General features: G+C 38.2%; 2 protein-coding genes across 3 annotated transcripts; both read left to right on the top strand.

The window, feature by feature from the left end:
* Positions 1-8,485: 8,485 nt before the first annotated feature.
* Positions 8,486-9,720, top strand: her8.2 (hairy-related 8.2). 2 transcript variants are annotated; one of them, XM_052576201.1, is made up of 4 exons: positions 8,486-8,630; positions 8,715-8,810; positions 8,961-9,036; positions 9,277-9,720. In XM_052576201.1, the coding sequence occupies exons 1-4, from the start codon at positions 8,565-8,567 to the stop codon at positions 9,663-9,665; spliced, it is 627 nt and encodes a 208-aa protein (XP_052432161.1). In that variant the 5' UTR covers positions 8,486-8,564; the 3' UTR covers positions 9,666-9,720. The 2 variants fall into 2 exon arrangements, with proteins under 2 accessions (XP_052432161.1, XP_052432160.1); XM_052576200.1 differs by having other exon boundaries at positions 8,958-9,036.
* Positions 9,721-13,740: 4,020 nt separating this feature from the next.
* her13 (hairy-related 13) lies at positions 13,741-15,466 on the top strand. The gene is made up of 4 exons (XM_052576198.1): positions 13,741-13,961; positions 14,069-14,155; positions 14,293-14,374; positions 14,467-15,466. Exons 1-4 carry the CDS (start codon positions 13,884-13,886, stop codon positions 14,892-14,894), a joined length of 675 nt encoding a protein of 224 aa, XP_052432158.1. The 5' UTR covers positions 13,741-13,883; the 3' UTR covers positions 14,895-15,466.
* Positions 15,467-20,863: the final 5,397 nt, after the last annotated feature.

The raw sequence follows: 20,863 nt of genomic DNA, 5'->3' as shown, positions 1-20,863 counted from the left end.
CTTCCCAACACTGCGTGCAATATTGTTGTTTGAATGTGAGTTTTCTCTGATAGGCAAAGCGACATGTTTCTTTTGAGATGTGTCGGTTTTGTTATTTTTGTGTAGTGTTGCACCGAAAGTGGGTAGTAGTCATTATCTAGGTAGCACATCCGTGGTGTTGAAAGCGTCACTGGTCTGACCAGTTGTGTTTTTCACCCAGCGGGCTATAGTGCATACCCCCCACTGGTAAGCGCATGAAGACTAGGGTTGATTTAAGTAGAATATTGGATTGGTAGGTAGAGAGAAAGCTTTCGTTATTTACACACTAACTGTGTATGTGTAACAGCTCAAGCTAATTCTGTTTTTAATTCTGAGTTTCTAAAGGCTTAATTGTGTTTTGAGACTTTTTTTTTATCCCCCACCTTGCAAATAAGTGATTTAAAAACAGCAATGTTGAATAGGGGTTGAATAATTATGACATAGCAGTATTAAGTATACTCAAAAATATGAGATTATATATTAACAATATCACTTTTAATATGCCAGTGAACTGTTATAAATGAATTTTTTGTATTTTATATCTTCAGAAATGCTTGTATTTGTAAAGTACTGCAGTCTCTGAGGGGTTGAGTCATTTTGATTGCAACTGTAGTATTAAGCAGAGTATGTACAGAATTTAAATAGGAATGCAATGTAGGAATCATATGTACATTATTAACAGCAGCAATGAAGGATTATATATACATTATGAACAGCAGCAATAAATAGAGTTGGATGAGTGTGCAATAGTATTGTTAAACAATGTATTCAATGCAAAATAACAGTAGTGCAAAGATAATTTTATAGAAATAGTTTACTGTGCTTTGTACAGTAACAACTTTAGCCAGTTTACAGTGTTATAGTTTGAACAATGTAGTCTGTGCAAAATATGAGTAGTGCAATACATATATGTAAAGTACTGTGACCAGTGCAGTAAGGGAGCAAGTGCAGGTTAGATTGTTGGCGTGGCATTCAGAATTGTCACAGCCTCGGGGAAGAAAATCTTCCTGAGCCTGCTAGTGTGAGAGCGAAGGCTCCTGTAACACCTGTATGTATCGGATAGGAAGGGGGAAAAGTCTATGGTTAGGATGAGAGGCATCTTTGATGATGTTTCTTTCCCTCCCCAGGCTGCGCTTGAAATAGATGTTTTCAGTGGAAGTTAACTGGGTGCCGGTGATCCGTTGAGCAGTTTTCACCGCAGATTTGCGGTCAGATGCGGAGCAATTGCTGTACCATACTGAGATGCAGTTTGTGAGTATGCTCTCAATGGTACAGTGGTAGAATTCCACAAGGATCCTGGTACTCAGGTGAACTTTCTTAAGGCTCCGTAAGAAGTAAAGGTGCTGCTGTGCCATTTTGACAAGGATGGAGGTGTTAAGGGACCAGGTGATGTCATCAGAGATGTGGATGCCAAGGAGCTTAAAACTTGACATACACTCCACTACAGCTGCATTGATGGGTGTGTGTAGATGACTCCTTCGCTGAGCTTGGAGATCAGCTTGGAGGGGATTACAGTATTAAATGCAAAATTGAAATCAATGAACAGAATTCTCACATGTGTATTTTGACTGTCCAGGTGGGTGAGGGCAGAATGAAGTGCCACTGAGATTGCGTCCTCTGTTGACCTATTGCGGCGATAGGCAAATTGGAATGGATCTAGTGTAGCAGGGAGACAGGATTTTAAGTGGGATGCAACCAGTTTCTCAAAGCACTTGGCAATGATGGAGGTGAGTGCAACAGGACGAAAATTGTTAGGGACTGAGGCAGTGGAGTGCTTCGGTACTTGCATGATGGTGGAGGTTTTGAAGCTAGTGAGGACAGTTGTTCTTTGAGTGAGATCTCCATATTTCGATCAAACCATGCATAAAAGTGATAGAGCTTGTCAGGGAGGGAGCTGGAGGGGGGCATATTGTTAGGTTGTTTGTAGTATGTGATAGTTTGTATGCCTTGCCACATACGCCGGAGGTCTGAAGAATTGAAGTGTTCTTCAGTCCTCTGTTTATGTTTGAGTTTGGCCTGGCAGATACCCTTCCTCAGGTTGGCTCTGGCTGAGCTGTAAGCCTCCCCGGTCTCCAGACCTGAAGGCTGGCTGCATCTCTTGCTTTGAGCAGGGGCCGAACCTCTCTGTTCATCCAGGGCTTCTGATTGGGGAAAAGATTTTTTGTGTGTGTGTGTGTGTGTGGTCACTCTGTCCACCCATCTGTTGATGTGCTCTAAGACATAAGCTCTAAGAGTTGGTGTAAATGTCAGTCAGGTCAAGTCAAGTCACCTTTATTCATATAGTGCTTTAAACAAAATACATTGCGTCAAAGCAACTGAACAACATTCATTAGGAAAACAGTGTGTCAGTAATGCAAAATGACAGAGGCAGTTCATCATTGAATTCAGTTATGTCATCTCTGTTCAGTTTAAATAGTGTCTGTGCATCAGTAAGTCAACGTTATCGCTGTAGATGAAGTGACCCCAACTAAGCAAGCCAGAGGCGACAGCGGCAAGGAACCGAAAATCCATCGGTGACAGAATGGAGTAAAAAAACCTTAGCAGAAACAAGGCTCAGTTGGGGGGCCAGTTCTCCTCTGACCAGACGAAACAAGTAGTTCAATTCCAGGCTGCAGCAAAGTCAGATTGTGCAGAAGAATCATCTGTTTCCTGTGGTCTTGTCCTGGTGGTCCTCTGAGACAAGGTCTTTACAGGGGATCTGTATCTGGGGCTCTAGTTGTCCTGGTCTCCACTGTCTTTCAAGGATGTAGAGGTCCTTTCTAGGTGCTGATCCACCGTCTGGTCTGGATATGTACTGGATCCGGGTGACTGCAGTGACTCTGATCTGGATACAGACTGGATCTGGTGGCTACGGTGACCTCGGAAAAAGAGAGAAACAGACAAATATTAGCGTAGATGCCATTCTTCTAATGATGTAGCAAGTACATAGGGTGTTATGGGAAGTGTTCCCGGTTTCAGTTTACCTAATTAATGCAGCCTAAAAAGCCTTTAACGGATTTGGATATTAAAAGCATATTAGTATGTTATGTGTAAGCCAGGTTAAAGAGATGGGTCTTTATTCTAGATTTAAACTGCAAGAGTGTGTCTGCCTCCCGAACAATGTTAGGTAGGTTATTCCAGAGATTAGGTGCCAAATAGGAAAAGGATCTGCCACTCGCAGTTGATTGAGTTGAGTTTTGAGAACATAGCGGATGTAGAGGATTGTAATGTAAAAGGAGCTCATTCAAAAACTGAGGTGCTAAACTATTCAGGGCTTTATAAGTAATAAGCAATATTTTAACCCTTTAACTGCCTGCTCAACCAAATGGTTGATTGGTCACTTTATGGTAAACGTAGAAAAGCTAAGCTAATGTTTTCAGATAATCCTTTCTGCTGTCAGAATGTACTATTTGCTGAGAAATATAACTTTCTGATCATTCATTATAGTTCATATATTCTGATTTCCATAGTATGTGTATGAATTCCGGTACTTTTGCCATAAAGTGACATATCAACCATTTGGTAGAGGCCGCTATTTTAAAAATTATGGGACGTGTTGAAAAAAAATACATTGAGTGTGGTAACTAATGACATAAGGAGATAAGAAATGCAAACAAAAAAATTTTCAAATGCTTTTTTCTTGGTGGGGCAGTTAAAGGGTTAAAATCTATATGATGTTTGATAGGGAGCCAATGCAGTGTTGACAGGACCGGGCTAATCTGGTCATACTTCCTGGTTCTAGTAAGAACTCTTGCTGCTGCATTTTGGACTAGCTGTAGTTTGTTTACTAAGCGTGCAAAAAAACCTCCCAATAAAGCATTACTATAATCTAACCTTGAGGTCATAAATGCATGGATTAACATTTCTGCATTTGAATTGAGAGCATAGGCCGTAAATTATATATATTTTTTAGATGGAAAATTGCAGTTTTTTACAATTGCTAGAAACGTGGCTTTCTAAGGAAAGATTGCAATCACATAGCACACCTAGGTTCCTAACTGATGACGAAGAATTGACAGAGCAACCATCAAGTCTTAGACAGTGTTCTAGGTTATTACAAGCAGAGTTTTTAGGTCCTATAATTAACACCTCTGTTTTTTCAGAATTTAGCAGTAAGAAATTACTCGTCATCCAGTTTTTTATATCGACTATGCATTCTATTAGTTTTTCAAATTGGTGTGTTTCACCGGGCCGCAAAGAAATATAGAGCTGAGTATCATCAGCATAACAGTGAAAGCTAACTGTCATGATTCTGCCTTCATGTCCTGACTTTCCTCTAGTCTTGAGGCAGGATCATGACAGACCCGTGTTTTGTGTACCAGCACATGGCCTTGGCTTTGGGCCATGTGCTTGTGTTGTCTCATTCCCTTGCCCCGTCCCCCTTGTTATCCTAGTTGTCGTGATTGCCTTACCTGTGCCACCTGTTATGTCTTGATTAGTTCTCCTCTTTAGATCCCCTAGTGTGCTCTGTCTTTCGTCGGTTCATTGTTCCTCATTGTGATTGTTTCCATGTTGTGATATGTGTTTCTACATGTTCCTGTGATATAGTGTTACTCGGTGTTGCTCTTGGAAGAAGAAGTTGTGAGACCTGTTAATGTTTATTTGTAGTTAGTGTTCTTGTGTTTTGAGTCTTTGTTTATCATTTCTACCTAGTCTTGTTAAGTTATTTAGTATCTGCCCTAGTCATTGTTTTCCCCCTCGTGGGTTTTGTTTTCCCCTTTTTGAGAATAAAACCTGTGTTTGTGCATTCCTGTCTGCAAGTGAGTTCCTCCTTACCCTCCACGACACTAACACCATGTTTCCTGATGATATCTCCCAAGGGTAACATATAAAGCGTGAAGAGTAGTGGCCCTAGTACTGAACCTTGAGGTACTCCATACTGCACTTGTGATCTATATGATACATCTTCATTCACTGCTATGAACTGATGGCGGTCATATAAGTATGATTTAAACCATGCTAATGCACTTCCATTAATTCCAACAAAGTGTTCAAGTCTATGCAAAAGAATTTTGTGGTCAATTGTGTCAAACGCAGCACAAAGATCCAATAGAACTAATAGAGAGATACACCCACGATCAGATGGTAAGAGCAGATCATTTGTAACTCTAAGGAGAGCAGTCTCAGTACTATGATATGGTCTAAATCCTGACTTAATAACAGAGGCTTAATAACAGCCAGTTTGAAGGTTTTGGGGACATATCCTAATGACACTGAGGAATTAATAATAGTCAGAAGAGGATCTATGACTTCTGGAAGCACCTCTTTTAGGAGCTTAGATGGTATAGGGTCTAACATGTTGTTGGTTTAGATGATTTAACATGTTTATACAATTCTTCCTCCCCTATAGTAGAGAATAAGTGGAACTGTTCCTCAGGGGGTCTATAGTTCAAGTTCAAGTCTGCTTTATTGTCAATTCTTCCACATGTACAGTACATACATACAGAAATTGCGTTACTCTCAGACCCCCGGTGCACACATATAAAATTAACATTAAAGCCTAAAAATCTGGATCAAAATTTAAAATGTAGATACAACTATACAATAAGGGAATGTAAAAAAAAGACATAATAAAATTAAAAATAGTTAAATAAAGCAGCACAAGGCAAAAGGCAGATAGAGTGCAAATCAATGAAGTGAACAAAAGTGCAGATAAAAGATTATTTAGTGCAAAAACAAAAGCTTATTAAGTCTGATTAAAGTGGCAAAGGGCTCAAGAGCAGTTATTTTATTTAACTGACTGATGAGGTAGTGGAATGATGTCAGTTCCATGGAGAATGAGGTAGTGAGCAGACCAACGCTGCACAAAGTGACTGGGGCATATGTCATCGTATATTTTTTTGGGGGGAGGGATCTGGGGGGGGGGGGGGGGGGGGGGTCATAGTTCAGTGGTGCCTGGGGGAGAGAGACACCAATGATCTTCTCAGCTGCTCTCACTATGCGTTGCAGAGTCTTTCGGCAGGACGGGTGCACTGTCTGATGCGAGTACTGTAGCTGACGGCTGAATGGTTGCAATTTTATCTCTAATAGTATTGATTTTAGAAGTAAAGTAGTTCATAAAGTCATTACTGCTGTAGTGTTGGGAAATGTCAACACTTGTTGAGGCTTTATTTTTCATTAGTTTAGCCACTGTATTGAATAAATACCTGGGGTTATGTTTGTTTTCTTCTAAAAGAGAAGAAAAGTAATTGGATCTAGCAGTTTTTAATGCTTTTCTGTAGGATATGTTACTTTCCCGCCAAGCAATACGAAATACATCTAGTTTTTTTTTCCTCCAGCTGCGCTCCATTTTTCGGGCTGCTCTCTTTAAGGGTGCGAGTATTCTCATTATACCATGGTGTCAAGCTGTTTTCTTTAACCTTCCTTAAGTGTAAAGGAGCAACTGTATTTAAAGTGCTAGAAAAGAGAGAGTCCATAGTTTCTGTTACATTATCAAGTTGTTCTGAGGTTTTGGATATGCTAAGGAATTTGGATACATCAGGAAGATAACTTAAAAAGCAGTCTTTTGTGGTAGAAGTGATGGTTCTTCCATACTTGTAACAAGAATTAGAATTTACAATTTTCGCTAAATGAAGTTTGCACAAAACTAAATAATGATCTGAGATATCATCACTTTTCTGTGTAATTTCAACACTATCAACATCAATTCCATGTGACAGTATTAAATCTAGAATATGATTTCAACAATGAGTACGTCCTGAAACGTGTTGTCTAACCCCAATAGAGTTCAGAATGTCTATAAATGCTGATCCCAATGCATCTTTTTTATTATCAACATGGATATTAAAATCACCAACTATTAAAACTTTAATTGCAGCCAGAACTAACTTGGATGTAAAATCACCAAACTCTTTAATAAAGTCTGTATGGTGCCCTGGTGGCCTGTATACAGTAGCCAGTACAAACAAAACAGGGGATTTATCATTAACATTTGTTTCTCTGGATAATGTTATATGAAGTACCATTGCTTCAAATTGAAGCAGGAGAAAAAGTTATGTCCTACAGACTATATATATATATATATATATATATATATATATATATATATATATATATATATATATATATATATATATATATATATATATATATATGATCTGGGCTTTGTTTCTGATGATGGTTCATCATGTTTTTGATGAGCAGGAGAAATAGTTCTGTCCTACACACTTTTTCACTAATACAGTAATTTTTTCCACTTATAAGTTAATTTGTGCAGAGAATGTCTTGTAAAATAAATAAAATGGATGGTTCAAATGCACTTTTAATGAGGATCGATCCTTTCGTTACAAAATTGAAAGTATCGATACTTCAGGATGGATATGCCCATCCAGGTGCATGTAAATATGATCTTTCCAAGTTTGCAAGTTGGAAGCATTTCAGTAAAAAAACAACAACAACAACAAAAAGGTAAATTTGTTCAAATAAATGAAAATGTTGTAATTTGCAATAAAACTTTACAAGCTGCATCTACAAAACAAAATAATTGTACAATTACAACAGAATGGTTCTCTTTCAAAATAATGGTGCAAGATCAAATATAAGAGATTTGCTTGCTTATACAATCCGGATATGATGCTTGTAGCAAATCATATTTAGCTTGGCAAATGTTCTGCTGCGTTAACCTGCCTCTGTCAATGTACACTTGCTGTGGAGAGATAATAGAGTGCACCTGTCCACAGCACTGCACTGGGCACTTCCCAATTCGCTTCCCCCTTCACCCCGCACCGGGTCACTCTCATTAGCCGTGGATCATTGAGCAGTTTGTCCAGTGGAGTTTCCCACGTCTGTATGCTCTGCTGGCAGTCGCGTGGCTCTTGTCAAACAGATCAGAGATTAATTCACAAACATCTGCCAGTGGCCTAGAGCACGCTGACACCTGCTCACGTTTACTGCTGGAGGGCAAAGTGATGCAACTCATGGCCTATTTAGCCTACTACTCTTTTCTTAAAGCTTCTTAAGACTTCTTTAGCCATATATTAATGGCCATATTACTGTTGTCTCATATTTTATATTTTGTAATTTTATACATTTTGTTAAGTAGTAAGATTTTTTTTTTTTTTTTGGCAAATCAAAATTTCTCTCATTTGTTCGGAGAGTTAGCTCTGTATACCTTTGAGATTGGATTTGGGTTTGCTTAGGTCTATTAAGGACAGGGCGTGAATACGCATTTGGTCTCAGGTGGTTGACTGTAACAGAACACTCTAATGAGAGACTGTGAATGCCGAGCCACCTTGGAAAACCATCCTGGGTTTTCACGTGACAGAAAACGTGTAGTTTCTGTGTGCGGAATGCCTCTAAGCTAGACATCTGTTGTTTGCTTTGAGGAGGCCTATGTGTGTGTGTGTGTGTGTGTGTGTGTTTGGGGGCTCATGCATTGAATAGAGGCGGTGACCTGTCATTTGTGAGTTATAGAAGCAAGCGTGTGGGAAAATATCTCAGGCAAAGAGCTTGTGCATTGAGATGCTAATGTCCCTCCTATAAATATAGGGTGTGCACAGCGCGGAGGGCCTTAGAAACACCCAGCACTCAGACAGGAGTGAGTCTGCATTGCTCAGAAGCCACTGGAGATGATTGCTACCAACCTCCAGCAAAATGCAGGCCAAAGGCAAATCAGTGCAACAGAGGAGAGAAAGGTATTCTATAATATCACTATAAAATATTCTTAGCTTGGTTATAAAAGTAATAGACTTTTGTTTTCTGACTTTTGATCTTTTCAGCTGCGGAAACCTCTCATTGAGAGAAAGAGAAGGGAAAGAATAAATCACTCTCTAGATCAGCTGAGAGAGATGGTAGTTGGAGCTTTCAGGCTTGATGTAAGTTAAAATGCAGTTTGAAAAATATAATTCTTGCATGTGTAACTTTTCTTTGTCTCACAGTCTTTAGACCAACTCATTTTATACTAGTACCACTAGACTGATCATGATCCTCTTTTTCTTTTTCTTTTTTTAATCATAAAACAGCAGTCTAAGTTAGAGAAGGCTGATATTCTTGAGATGACGGTGAAACATTTGCAAAATATCCAGAGCAACAGAGTTTCTGGTAAGTAAATTGCATTTTTCAAAGCGGGCTGTATACAAGCTTTGAAATGGCCATTGTATTTTTTAGGTATTTTATTAGCCCTATTTTGTTTTATTACATTAAGTGAAATTACCCAATTCAAGTTTGAACTTTTGGAAAGGATCACATAGAGAACAACAACAATTTCACTAATTTGTTAATTTCATTGTTGATGTTTCATTATTAACAACTATTGTTAACTTACTTTTTGTCTCCACTTAGACCCCTTTCTGGATGCAGAGACCCAACAGAGGTACAGTACTGGATATATCCAGTGCATGCAGGAAGTTCACAACCTTCTACTTTCATGTGACTGGATAGACAAAACCTTGGGGTCCCGTCTGCTCAACCACTTACTCAAATTTCTACCCAGTTCAGCTAAGGACTGCTCTCAGCTCCCCAAGAACTCCCAGACAAATATTTCTTCTAACCATAGCATCTACATTGGTTTCCATGCTGATGAGTTTGAGAGTCCACAAACCTGCCCTCCTTCTCCTGATTTCTATGAGAGGGTCTCCCAGTCTCAGAATCAATGTTCTACTCCCATGAGAATGCCACATGATGTGGAGAGCCCACACCTCTCAGATCTTAAGATGTGGAGGCCCTGGTGAAATATCTGTGATTTAGCAGTGTACGACTATGGTGTCTCCATATATATATATATATATATATATATATATATATATATATATATATATATATATATATATATATATATATATATATATATATATATATATATATATATATATATATATATATATATATATATATATATATAGTACATATGACTTACCTGAACAAGTGTATGTACCACTTTGTATGAATGTCAAATGAATAAGTATGCCACCAGTCTGCACAGTGCAGAGCTGCGCACATCCAGTTTGTGCTGACTGTGGTAGATCCTCCTGTAATATATCTTATAGATATGTTTCACTGACCAGAATAGTCCCCATTTCAGACCCTCTCTACTTCCTCTCTGAAGTAAAAGCTACTGTAGCCTGCATTGTAGAAGGCCCCTTATAATAATTGTATTTATTTAATTATCACTAAATATCTAATGAAAGAATTTTCAGTATTAGAAACAATTAATAGAACTAATTGAAATTAAACATTCTTTAGCTACTAATACTGTTCACATTTGAGTCATTATCACTTCTATGTACAGTTTTAAACAGTAATTAATAAAGAAATGGTTTGCAACATGTACATAGTAATTTTTGTTTTTCACTCATCTATTTAGATGCAAATATATAAATGTGTACAAAAAAGTACACATAAACAATGTTAGTTTATGAGTATGAAGACAATATATATATATATATATATATATATACACATATACATACACATATACATATATATATATATATATATATACACATACATATATATATATATACATATATATATATATATATACACACATATACATATATATATTTATATATTTATATATATATATATATATATATATATATATATATATATATATATATATATATATATATATTTATATATATATATATATATATATATATACAGTATTGTTCAAAATAATAGCAGTACAATGTGACTAACCAGAATAATCAAGGTTTTTCGTATATTTTTTTATTGCTACGTGGCAAACAAGTTACCAGTAGGTTCAGTAGATTCTAAGAAAACAAATGAGACCCAGCATTCATGATATGCACGCTCTTAAGGCTGTGCAATTGGGCAATTAGTTGAATTAGTTGAAAGGGGTGTGTTCAAAAAAATAGCAGTGTGGCATTCAATCACTGAGGTCATCAATTTTGTGAAGAAACAGGTGTGAATCAGGTGGCCCCTATTTAAGGATGAAGCCAACACTTGTTGAACATGCATTTGAAAGCTGAGGAAAATGGGTCGTTCAAGACATTGTTCAGAAGAACAGCGTACTTTGATTAAAAAGTTGATTAGAGAGGGGAAAACCTATAAAGAGGTGCAAAAAATGATAGGCTGTTGAGCTAAAATGATCTCCAATGCCTTAAAATGGAGAGCAAAACCAGAGAGACGTGGAAGAAAACGGAAGACAACCATCAAAATGGATAGAAGAATAACCAGAATGGCATAGGCTCAGCCAATGATCACCTCCAGGATGATCAAAGACAGTCTGGAGTTACCTGTAAGTACTGTGACAGTTAGAAGACGTCTGTGTGAAGCTAATCTATTTTCAAGAATCCCCCGCAAAGTCCCTCTGTTAAAAAAAAGGCATGTGCAGAAGAGGTTACAATTTGCCAAAGAACACATCAACTGGCCTAAAGAGAAATGGAGGAACATTTTGTGGACTGATGAGAGTAAAATTGTTCTTTTTGGGTCCAAGGGCCACAGGCAGTTTGTGAGACGACCCCCAAACTCTGAATTCAAGCCACAGTACACAGTGAAGACAGTGAAGCATGGAGGTGCAAGCATCATGATATGGGCATGTTTCTCCTACTATGGTGTTGGGCCTATTTATCGCATACCAGGGATCATGGATCAGTTTGCATATGTTAAAATACTTGAAGAGGTCATGTTGCCCTATGCTGAAGAGGACATGCCCTTGAAATGGTTGTTTCAACAAGACAATGACCCAAAACACACTAGTAAACGGGCAAAGTCTTGGTTCCAAACCAACAAAATTAATGTTATGGAGTGGCCAGCCCAATCTCCAGACCTTAATCCAATTGAGAACTTCTTGGCTGATATCAAAAATGCTGTTTCTGAAGCAAAACCAAGAAATGTGAATGAATTGTGGAATGTTGTTAAAGAATCATGGAGTGGAATAACAGCTGAGAGGTGCCACAAGTTGGTTGACTCCACGCCACACAGATGTCAAGCAGTTTTAAAAAACTGTGGTCATACAACTAAATATTAGTTTAGTGAATCACAGGATTGCTAAATCCCAGAAAAAAAAAATGTTTGTACAAAATAGTTTTGAGTTTGTACAGTCAAAGGTAGACACTGCTATTTTTTTGAACACACCCCTTTCAACTAATTGCCCAATTGCACAGCCTTAAGAGCGTGCATATCATGAATGCTGGGTCTTGTTTGTTTTCTGACAATCTACTGAACCTACTGGTAACTTGTTTGCCACGTAGCAATAAAAAATATACTAAAAACCTTGATTATTCTGGTTAGTCACATTGTACTGCTATTATTTTGAACAATACTGTATATATATATATATATTTTTTTTTTTTTTTTTTTTTTTTTTTTTTTTTTTAGACTGATACAGTATATTAAATAAATGTCATACTGATAAAAGATTGTCGTAGGATTGATATTTCTATATTTTGGAATTGGACACTCTGAACACCTGCTCTTCTTCTTTTGTATGAGAGTGTAGTTCAAACTTAGTATTAGTGGTCTATATGTCTTCCTGATATATTAAAATAGCTTTGACTAACACAGCACTTGTCAAAACAACATAACAACAACTACCTTTCCAATGACTATGTGTCCTGGTTTTAATTATATATTATATGTGCAGATTCACCTGTGAAAAATGTGTAATAATTAAATATATGTTATATTATTATATGTATATATTATTTCAGATTTAAATGTGAAACGTTCCTTAAGACACTAACAGCTATAGACACTACCAAATTAAAAGTTTTTGAACTGTAAGATTTTTAATGTTTTTAGAGCATTCTCACTAAGCCTGCATTTATTTGATCCAAAATACAGCACAAAAAAAAAACCGTAATATTGTGAAATATCTTTACTTTTTAAAACAAATGCTTTCTATATATATATATATATATATATATATATATATATATATATATACACATTTATATACATTATAAATATATTAAAATACACACATACACACACACACACACACACACACACACACACACACACACACAGACAGACACACCAGAATAAATAATGAATAATGTAACAATCCCAATAATCTTAATCGTACTAAACTAATTAAAGTCAAGTCAATAGTCAAGTCTGCTTTATTGTCAATTCTTTCACATGTACAATACATACATATTATTATTTTAGACTGAAATGTGACCAGGACATATTTCCGTAACCGTAATGAATGTAATTGAATGTTGCCTATTCTGTAGTCAGCATAGAGGCCCATCGGGCGCCAGTTGAACAGTTGGACACCTGTCGCTCACCCACCCCTCCCTCCTCTTGCTCTTTTCTATTCAACCCTGACTGCATTGCAGCTGCCAACTGACGGCATTACCTTACACCCGCACGACCCTCGACCTCTCGGAGCACAACACAATTTTGAACAGATTTCTCACGATCGTATACAAATGTTTTATGTTTACAAAATTTTTTAACTATTAGTAGTTTCAGTAGTAGTTGATTAACTGAACTGTAGTTGAAGAACGCAGCCACCAACAAGTGCCAGAAGACAGTTAACCTTCACACACGCACACACGTATATATATATATATATATATATATATATATATATATACACACACACTCACACATATACACAAGGGTCACAAGAAAAGTAAAGGTGGAATGTGGAAGTAGAATATAAATATACCTACATGCTTAGATATAAACAAAAATAATTAAATTTAGCAGCTTCGCTTGTGTGCGCTCTCTGAGAAAGAGACAAAAGCGCGCGCGATGATTGGCTGAAGCGAGCGCAGACCGCCGCACGCGAATGTTTCATTCATTTGCAAATGAACTGCTATAAAGCCCTCACTCTAACCTCTCACCGAGGTGCTGTCAGTTCTGTCTGGTTTGTTCACTATTGTATATCTATTGTATATCTAGTCTGCTTTATTTACGGACCGAACGATTCTGGACGGCGGATCACTGACCAAACCACTTAGTCCGGAATGTCCCCCGCGGCTAGACTCAGAAATGGTTTCGATGTGGAGGAGGAAGCATTTTATGCCGCTAAAGTAGACAGAAAGGTAAAACCATTTTGTATTTTCTATGAATGCCAAAAAGGAAAAATAAGTATGTGGTATGCTTAAACACCTATTTACATATATTTATATATAATCTTCTGCTTCAATAGACTCGAAAACCAATAGTGGAGAAAAAGAGGCGAGCGCGAATTAATGAAAGCCTGCAGGATCTCAGGACACTACTTACAGATATCGATGTAAGTGTAGCTCATCTTTACTGCATGTACCACCGACTCTTAGTCAGCTGATAGATAGCCTAAACAGACGAACCTCACTTTGTAAATATAAACAAATATTAAAGATGTTTAAAAATATTTATCTAATTTACAATCAGCTGCAGACAAAAATGGAGAATGCAGAGGTACTTGAACTAACAGTAAAACGAGTTGAGAACATCCTACAGAACCGTTCTAAGGGTAAGATGACCCTTACCTCAGTTGCATGGCATATTTAGGGAATTAGTAACCATGAACAATTATTTGAAGCTCTTGTGTGTCTGGACTTTCAGAACCTGATGCTGTGAATCAAGAGACCAGTGAGAGATTCGCAGCAGGTTATATCCAGTGCATGCATGAGGTGCACACCTTTCTGTCCACATGCCCAGGCATCGACGCCACAGTTGCTGCAGAACTGCTCAACCACCTGCTAGAGTGCATGCCATTAAATGAGGATCACCTTCAGGAGATGATTAAAGAGCTCATATCAGAGCCGTCCTCCTCCAGTCGATCATGGCCAGCTGGAGAGGTGCTAAGTCCAGGAGGCCACAGTGTGTCCGACCTATTCTTAGCACTGTCCCCATCCCCATCCAATCGTTCTAGTGAGGACCTCTGCTCTGACCAAGAGGAGACAGAGACTGAAGAAAGTCCTGCATCAGCTGAGGACAGCCTGAACTCCTCCATCATCACACATTCTAAGTTTATGTGGAGGCCATGGTAGAATTGTTTTTAAAGACCATGCATCTTTATTTATAATTCACTTAATCCTGTATTGGAGCATGATGGAATTCTTTTCATATATGATTTTCTTGAGAAAATGGCTGAAGCTTTAGGATTTTACAAGCAAAGGCTGATATATTGGGATAAGACATCATCTTACAGAAAAGTAAGGATTTCATAGTAACTTTAACATACCCCTGGATATTTTTTGTCTTCTGAAACATGATGCCTCGAAGCAATTAAAGCTTAATTTAGAAATGAATTTTAAATTGAACTAGCTTAAAAAGTGAACTGATGTATTCTAGAGATTGAGAAATTGTTTTGATTTAGTGGGCCGAAATATTTTTCTGTCTTTTGTAGTGAAAAATATAGAAAGTCTCACTGATAGACTGGCACATGGATAAAGTCAATGGCCCTGTGTAGGATAGCAATTAAAAAGTATGTTTTTATTGTTTTATATATATATATATATATATATATATATATATAGTAGTGCAGTATTGTGGTGCCCAGTTCAATTTGTATAATGATTTTGATTGTTAATCTGTAAATTAATTTAATTTGGACATTAAAAGTTTGTGGACACAACACAGAAATTAACATATATATATATATATATATATATATATATATATATATATATATATATATATATATATATATATATATATATATATATATATATATATATATATATATATATATATATATATATATATATGAAATCATTTGTGGTAATATTCTTACCTCTCATTAGTAAGTGACTTAAAGTTATCAGTTATTAAAATATCTAAGCCGAGTATGCTGAAGAAAGAAAAGCGTATTTATATACATTGCGGTTTGTGGTTACATGTTAAATCATTACAGCTATATGGTACACAGTTTATAAGAACATTGTGTGTATATTAACTTTCTGTTTTTCTTGATATATTTCACATGTATACCAGTGACTTAAAGTGCCAATAAATTCCAGAGCTTCTAAATCAAAGAAACTAATGAAAGACCGGAAGACTTTAATAATCCTTAAAGTTTAGAAAATGCATAATACTGAGGAGCGGTTTTAGTCTGCTGTGCTTAATATTTAGTTATTTACTGAATTGATTCTATTTTATTCCACTTTAGTTTAATTAGATGTATTTATCATTAATAGAGGTTTGAATAGATAAAGAAAAAACTGAGTAGGGTGAGAGGTCAGCTAACTGTGTGCTCGTTGAGAGAACAGATGGTGATGAAAACAAATCCCTTGTGACCAAGATGTTTTATGTCTTAAATCCTACTGGTTTATTTAATAATAATAATAAAAACGCTTACAAATAATTAAAAAATAATACATTTAAAAAGAGTCTCTCTGCCCTTTTTAAGCCCCAAGGTGTTACTAATAACCATAACTGTAATTCTGAAAATTTTAATTCATATACCTAAGACCTAAACAAAGTGTCAGCATGCTTAAAATAGATTAATCCTACTTTTAAGAAAATTATAAAGCAGTCTTGAATAATAATACATCAACAATCTGCCATAATCATTTTCAAATAACCTATATTCTACCTATATTCCTGATTTTATCTCCAAGTTGTTGTACCACCATGACATTTGAGAATACCAATTGCTGGACAAAAGTTTTCTCAACAGTTTATCTCAACAGCTTTATTAAATCTATGTTATTTGTGAAATTTGTTTATACATTTTTTTAAACAGAATCACGCAACAGTATTTTATTTAGCATTTATTACAACTAAAGCTCCATTTTGAATAGTTTTCTTAGTTTGTTCATAATATGTGAAGATGGTTGTGTCACCTGACGTTTTGGAGGTTTGAGATACCAAAACATAAAATAATATTTAAAATTTCAGTGTACTCAAAATGTATTCAAACTATAAAAGTTTGTATTGAATAAAGGGATACTTGTCAATATAAAAAAAATATTTTTAAAAGGCAATATTGACCAAAATATGCACATTTCGTCATTGACCATATTAAAATCATATAATTAAATAAAAAAATATATATTGTCAGTTAATTAAATTAACCATGTATGCCAACATTTCCCGATAATCTTGCATGCCTAAACCAAGTAGGTCATGGAATTTTAGCCGATGCAACAACAATATAACAAAAGTTCAGTGGATGTTACTGGCTTGTATAATGATGTTTATCAGACAATTAAAACTGCTGACAGAAAGGTGTAGGTATCATCTTTTTTTAAATTAAAAGGTAGGAATAAAGTGACATGTTTATCTCACTAAATTTATGAAATTATTATTATTTTTTAAAAAAACATCCGCAAACCAAATTACATGCTTTTAAAGACTATTAAACAAATTTGAATAAACAAAATGTTATGCAGTCGCCATTACTCAATCTTTTGCTTCAATACTTAAAATCAGAAACAGATGTAGAGCCAGTTCCAATTTTCCTGCTTCAACACTACTGGCCATGAAGTACACTCGGTAGTACACTGAATTTCAGATAATAGAAAAAGAGTATTTCAGGTAGGAACAGCTTCAGATATTTTATAGAATGCTACACATAAAGCTAGTTTCCTCCACTCAGAGAACTAGTGCCCTGACATCTTTGTTGAATGACTGCATTGTGACCAGAATATTTGTAACCATGAAGCACAAAACCAGTCACAAGTAGCATGGGTATATTTGTAGCAATAGCCAACAATACAATGTATGGGTCAAAATTATCTATTTTTTTCTTATGCCAAAAAAAATCATTAAGATATTTAGTAAATTTCCTACAGTAAAGACTTAATTTGGACAACTTGAAATTTTGATTTTTTTTGCATTCTCAGATTCCAGATTTTCAAATAGCTGTATCTCAGCCAAATATTGTCCTAATTCTAACAAACCATACATCAATGGAAAGTTTATTTATTCAGCTGTTTCACGAGTTCACATCTACGTATATTAATACCGTAAGTTTATGCGTATTTGGCGTGCTGTCCGGGTGGAGGGCTCCGAGCTCGGGATGTGGCCCGAACCCAGAGTACTCCCCCCGGTTGTGGTAAGAGTAGATGGATCTATAAGTGAGGAGAAATGGGGTGGAGGAGGGATGCTGAAAACCGTCAATGAACAGAGATAGGTTCTGCTGTTATTTATACCTTGTCATGAGTTGATTACTGATTGGTCTCCACTTGTGTTAATCAGGTTAATGAACTGCGACTGTTCCTCCCGAACTTTGTTATAAAACAGCATTTCACGAGTTCACATCTACGTATATTAATACCGTAAGTTTATGCGTATTTGGCGTGCTGTCCGGGTGGAGGGCTCCGAGCTCGGGATGTGGCCCGAACCCAGAGTACTCCCCCCAAAAACAAGAGAGCAAAAGGACAGCCGCCGGACTACGAACCCCCCAAAACTCAGAGATTTGGCGGGCTGACGTTTTTAGAAGTATGGTCGTTTGACCAGGAGATCTCACATTGCCTCTGGCAGAAGTAGAGGAGCAGGCAGGTCCTGTTGGTTAATAGTTGAGGAAGAAGCGGTTACGATGTCGGGAAGACGGGCTCCACCGTCTGCCTGCGAGGTGTAATGATATATTGACTTGATGCGTAATGTATCTGCTGGGAGGCTGAGGCTCGCTGGACAGATAGAGGAAACAAATTATATTCCTGCATTCACTGGAAGACTGGCTCGCTGGATGAAGAACAGAAAGAGATGGATGCATACTGCGTCCACTGGGAGACTGAGGCTCGCTGGACGGGTAGAGGAATGAATAGGTATTTACTGCGTCCGCTGAGACACTAGTGCTTGTTGGACAGACAGAGGAAACCAATAGATATTACTGCGTCCGCTGGGAGACTGAGGCTCGCTGGACAGATATGGGAGACGAATTATGTCCCTGCGTCCGCTGGAAGACTGGGCTTGCTGGACGAAGAACAGGAAGAGATGGATGCATACTGCGTCCGCTGAGAGACTAGTGCTCGCTGGACAGGCAGAGGAAAAATATGTATTTACGGTGTCCCCTTGGAGACTGAGGCCCAATGGACAGGTAGAAGGAATTAGATAATTACTGCATCCACTGAGAGACTGGTGCTCGCTGGACGGACAGGGAAACCAATGGATATTTCTGCGTCCGCTGGGAGACTAGTGCTCGCTGGACAAACAGTGGAAAAATAGATGTTATTGAGTCCGCTGTGAGACTAGTGCTCGCCGACTGATAGAGGAGACAAATAGGTATTTCTGCGTCCACTGGGAGACTGAGGCTCGCTGGACGGACAGTGGAATGAATAAATATTTACTGCGTCCGCTGAGAGACTGGTGCTCGCTGGACGGACAGTGGAAACGAATAACTATTTACTGCGTCCGCTGAGAGACTAGTGCTCGCTGGAAGGGCAGTGGAAACGGATAAATATTTACTGCGTCGGCTGAGAGACTGGTGCTCGCTGGACGGGCAGTGGAAACAAATAAATATTTACTGCGTCCGCTGAGAGACTCGTGCTCGCTGGAAGGGCAGTGGAAACGGATAAATATTTACTGCGTCCTCTGAGAGACTGGTGCTCGCTGGACGGGCAGTGGAAACAAATAAATATTTACTGCGTCCGCTGAGAGACTCGTGCTCGCTGGACGGACAGTGGAAACTAATAAATATTTACTGCGTCCGCTGAGAGACTCGTGCTCGCTGGACGGACAGTGGAAACGAATAAATATTTACTGCGTCCGCTGAGAGACTGGTGCTCGCTGGACGGACAGTGGAAACGAATAAATATTTACTGCGTCCGCTGAGAGACTCGTGCTCGCTGGACGGGCAGTGGAAACGAATAAATATTTACTGCGTCGGCTGAGAGACTGGTGCTCGCTGGACGGACAGTGGAAACAAACAAATATTTACTGCGTCCGCTGAGAGACTGGTGCTCGCTGGACGGACAGTGGAAACGAATAAATATTTACTGCGTCCGCTGAGAGACTGGTGCTCGCTGGACGGGCAGTGGAAACGAATAAATATTTACTGCGTCCGCTGAGAGACTGGTGCTCGCTGGACGGACAGTGGAAACGGATGAATATTTACTGCGTCCGCTGAGAGACTGGTGCTCGCTGGACGGGCAGTGGAAACGGATGAATATTTACTGCGTCCGCTGAGAGACTGGTGCTCGCTGGACGGGCAGTGGAAACGGATAAATATTTACTGCGTCCGCTGAGAGACTGGTGCTCGCTGGACGGGCAGTGGAAACGGATAAATATTTACTGCGTCCGCTGAGAGACTGGTGCTCGCTGGACGGGCAGTGGAAACGGATAAATATTTACTGCGTCCGTTGAGAGACTCGTGCTCGCTGGACGGGCAGTGGAAACGGATAAATATTTACTGCGTCCGTTGAGAGACTGGTGCTCGCTGGACGGACAGTGGAAACGGATAAATATTTACTGCGTCCGTTGAGAGACTGGTGCTCGCTGGACGGACAGTGGAAACAAATAAATATTTACTGCGTCCACTGAGAGACTTGTGCTCGCTGGACGGACAGTGGAAACAAGAGAGACTTTTAAATTAAAATTTTTTTTATTTATTTATTTATTTTTTTTATGTTTGAAAACAGCGTATTATGCAGAGGCTAATGCGACTGGGAATGTGGGGCATCGAAGCTGATCATAAACCCTTGTTGAAATTCACGTCGCTTATTGTGAAAACTGAACAGCTTATTTCAGTGAAATGGCTTAACATGATGACTTTTTTTTTTTTTTTTTTTTTAAATATATGGGGGAGGTAAAGAAAAGGCTCCTGCGGGAGCAGACACTGCTGCGGCAGTGAGGAGATACGAAAGGGGCTCCTGCTGGAGCAGACACTGCTGCGGCAGTGAGGAGATACGAAAGGGGCTCCTGCGGGAGCAGACACTGCTGCGGCAGTGAGGAGATACGAAAGGGGCTCCTGCGGGAGCAGACACTGCTGCGGCAGTGAGGAGATACGAAAGGGGCTCCTGCGGGAGCAGACACTGCTGCGGCAGTGAGGAGATACGAAAAAGGCTCCTGCGGG

Source organism: Carassius gibelio, chromosome B15, assembly GCF_023724105.1.
Source record: "Carassius gibelio isolate Cgi1373 ecotype wild population from Czech Republic chromosome B15, carGib1.2-hapl.c, whole genome shotgun sequence".
In the NCBI taxonomy this organism is placed as follows: domain Eukaryota; kingdom Metazoa; phylum Chordata; class Actinopteri; order Cypriniformes; family Cyprinidae; genus Carassius; species Carassius gibelio.
This window is presented reverse-complemented; position numbering and strand designations above follow the sequence as displayed.

What these genes read in the sequence shown, in the direction of transcription:
- her8.2 (XM_052576200.1), top strand. Translation starts at nt 8,565, where the DNA reads ATGATTGCTACCAACCTCCAGCAAAATGCAGGCCAAAGGCAAATCAGT. An exon ending in GTGCAACAGAGGAGAGAAAG is followed by an intron (nt 8,631 to 8,714) that starts GTATTCTATAAT and finishes TGATCTTTTCAG; the next exon opens with CTGCGGAAACCTCTCATTGA. An exon ending in TTGGAGCTTTCAGGCTTGAT is followed by an intron (nt 8,811 to 8,957) that starts GTAAGTTAAAAT and finishes ATCATAAAACAG; the next exon opens with CAGTCTAAGTTAGAGAAGGC.
- her13 (XM_052576198.1), top strand. Translation starts at nt 13,884, where the DNA reads ATGTCCCCCGCGGCTAGACTCAGAAATGGTTTCGATGTGGAGGAGGAA. An exon ending in CCGCTAAAGTAGACAGAAAG is followed by an intron (nt 13,962 to 14,068) that starts GTAAAACCATTT and finishes CTGCTTCAATAG; the next exon opens with ACTCGAAAACCAATAGTGGA. An exon ending in CACTACTTACAGATATCGAT is followed by an intron (nt 14,156 to 14,292) that starts GTAAGTGTAGCT and finishes ATTTACAATCAG; the next exon opens with CTGCAGACAAAAATGGAGAA.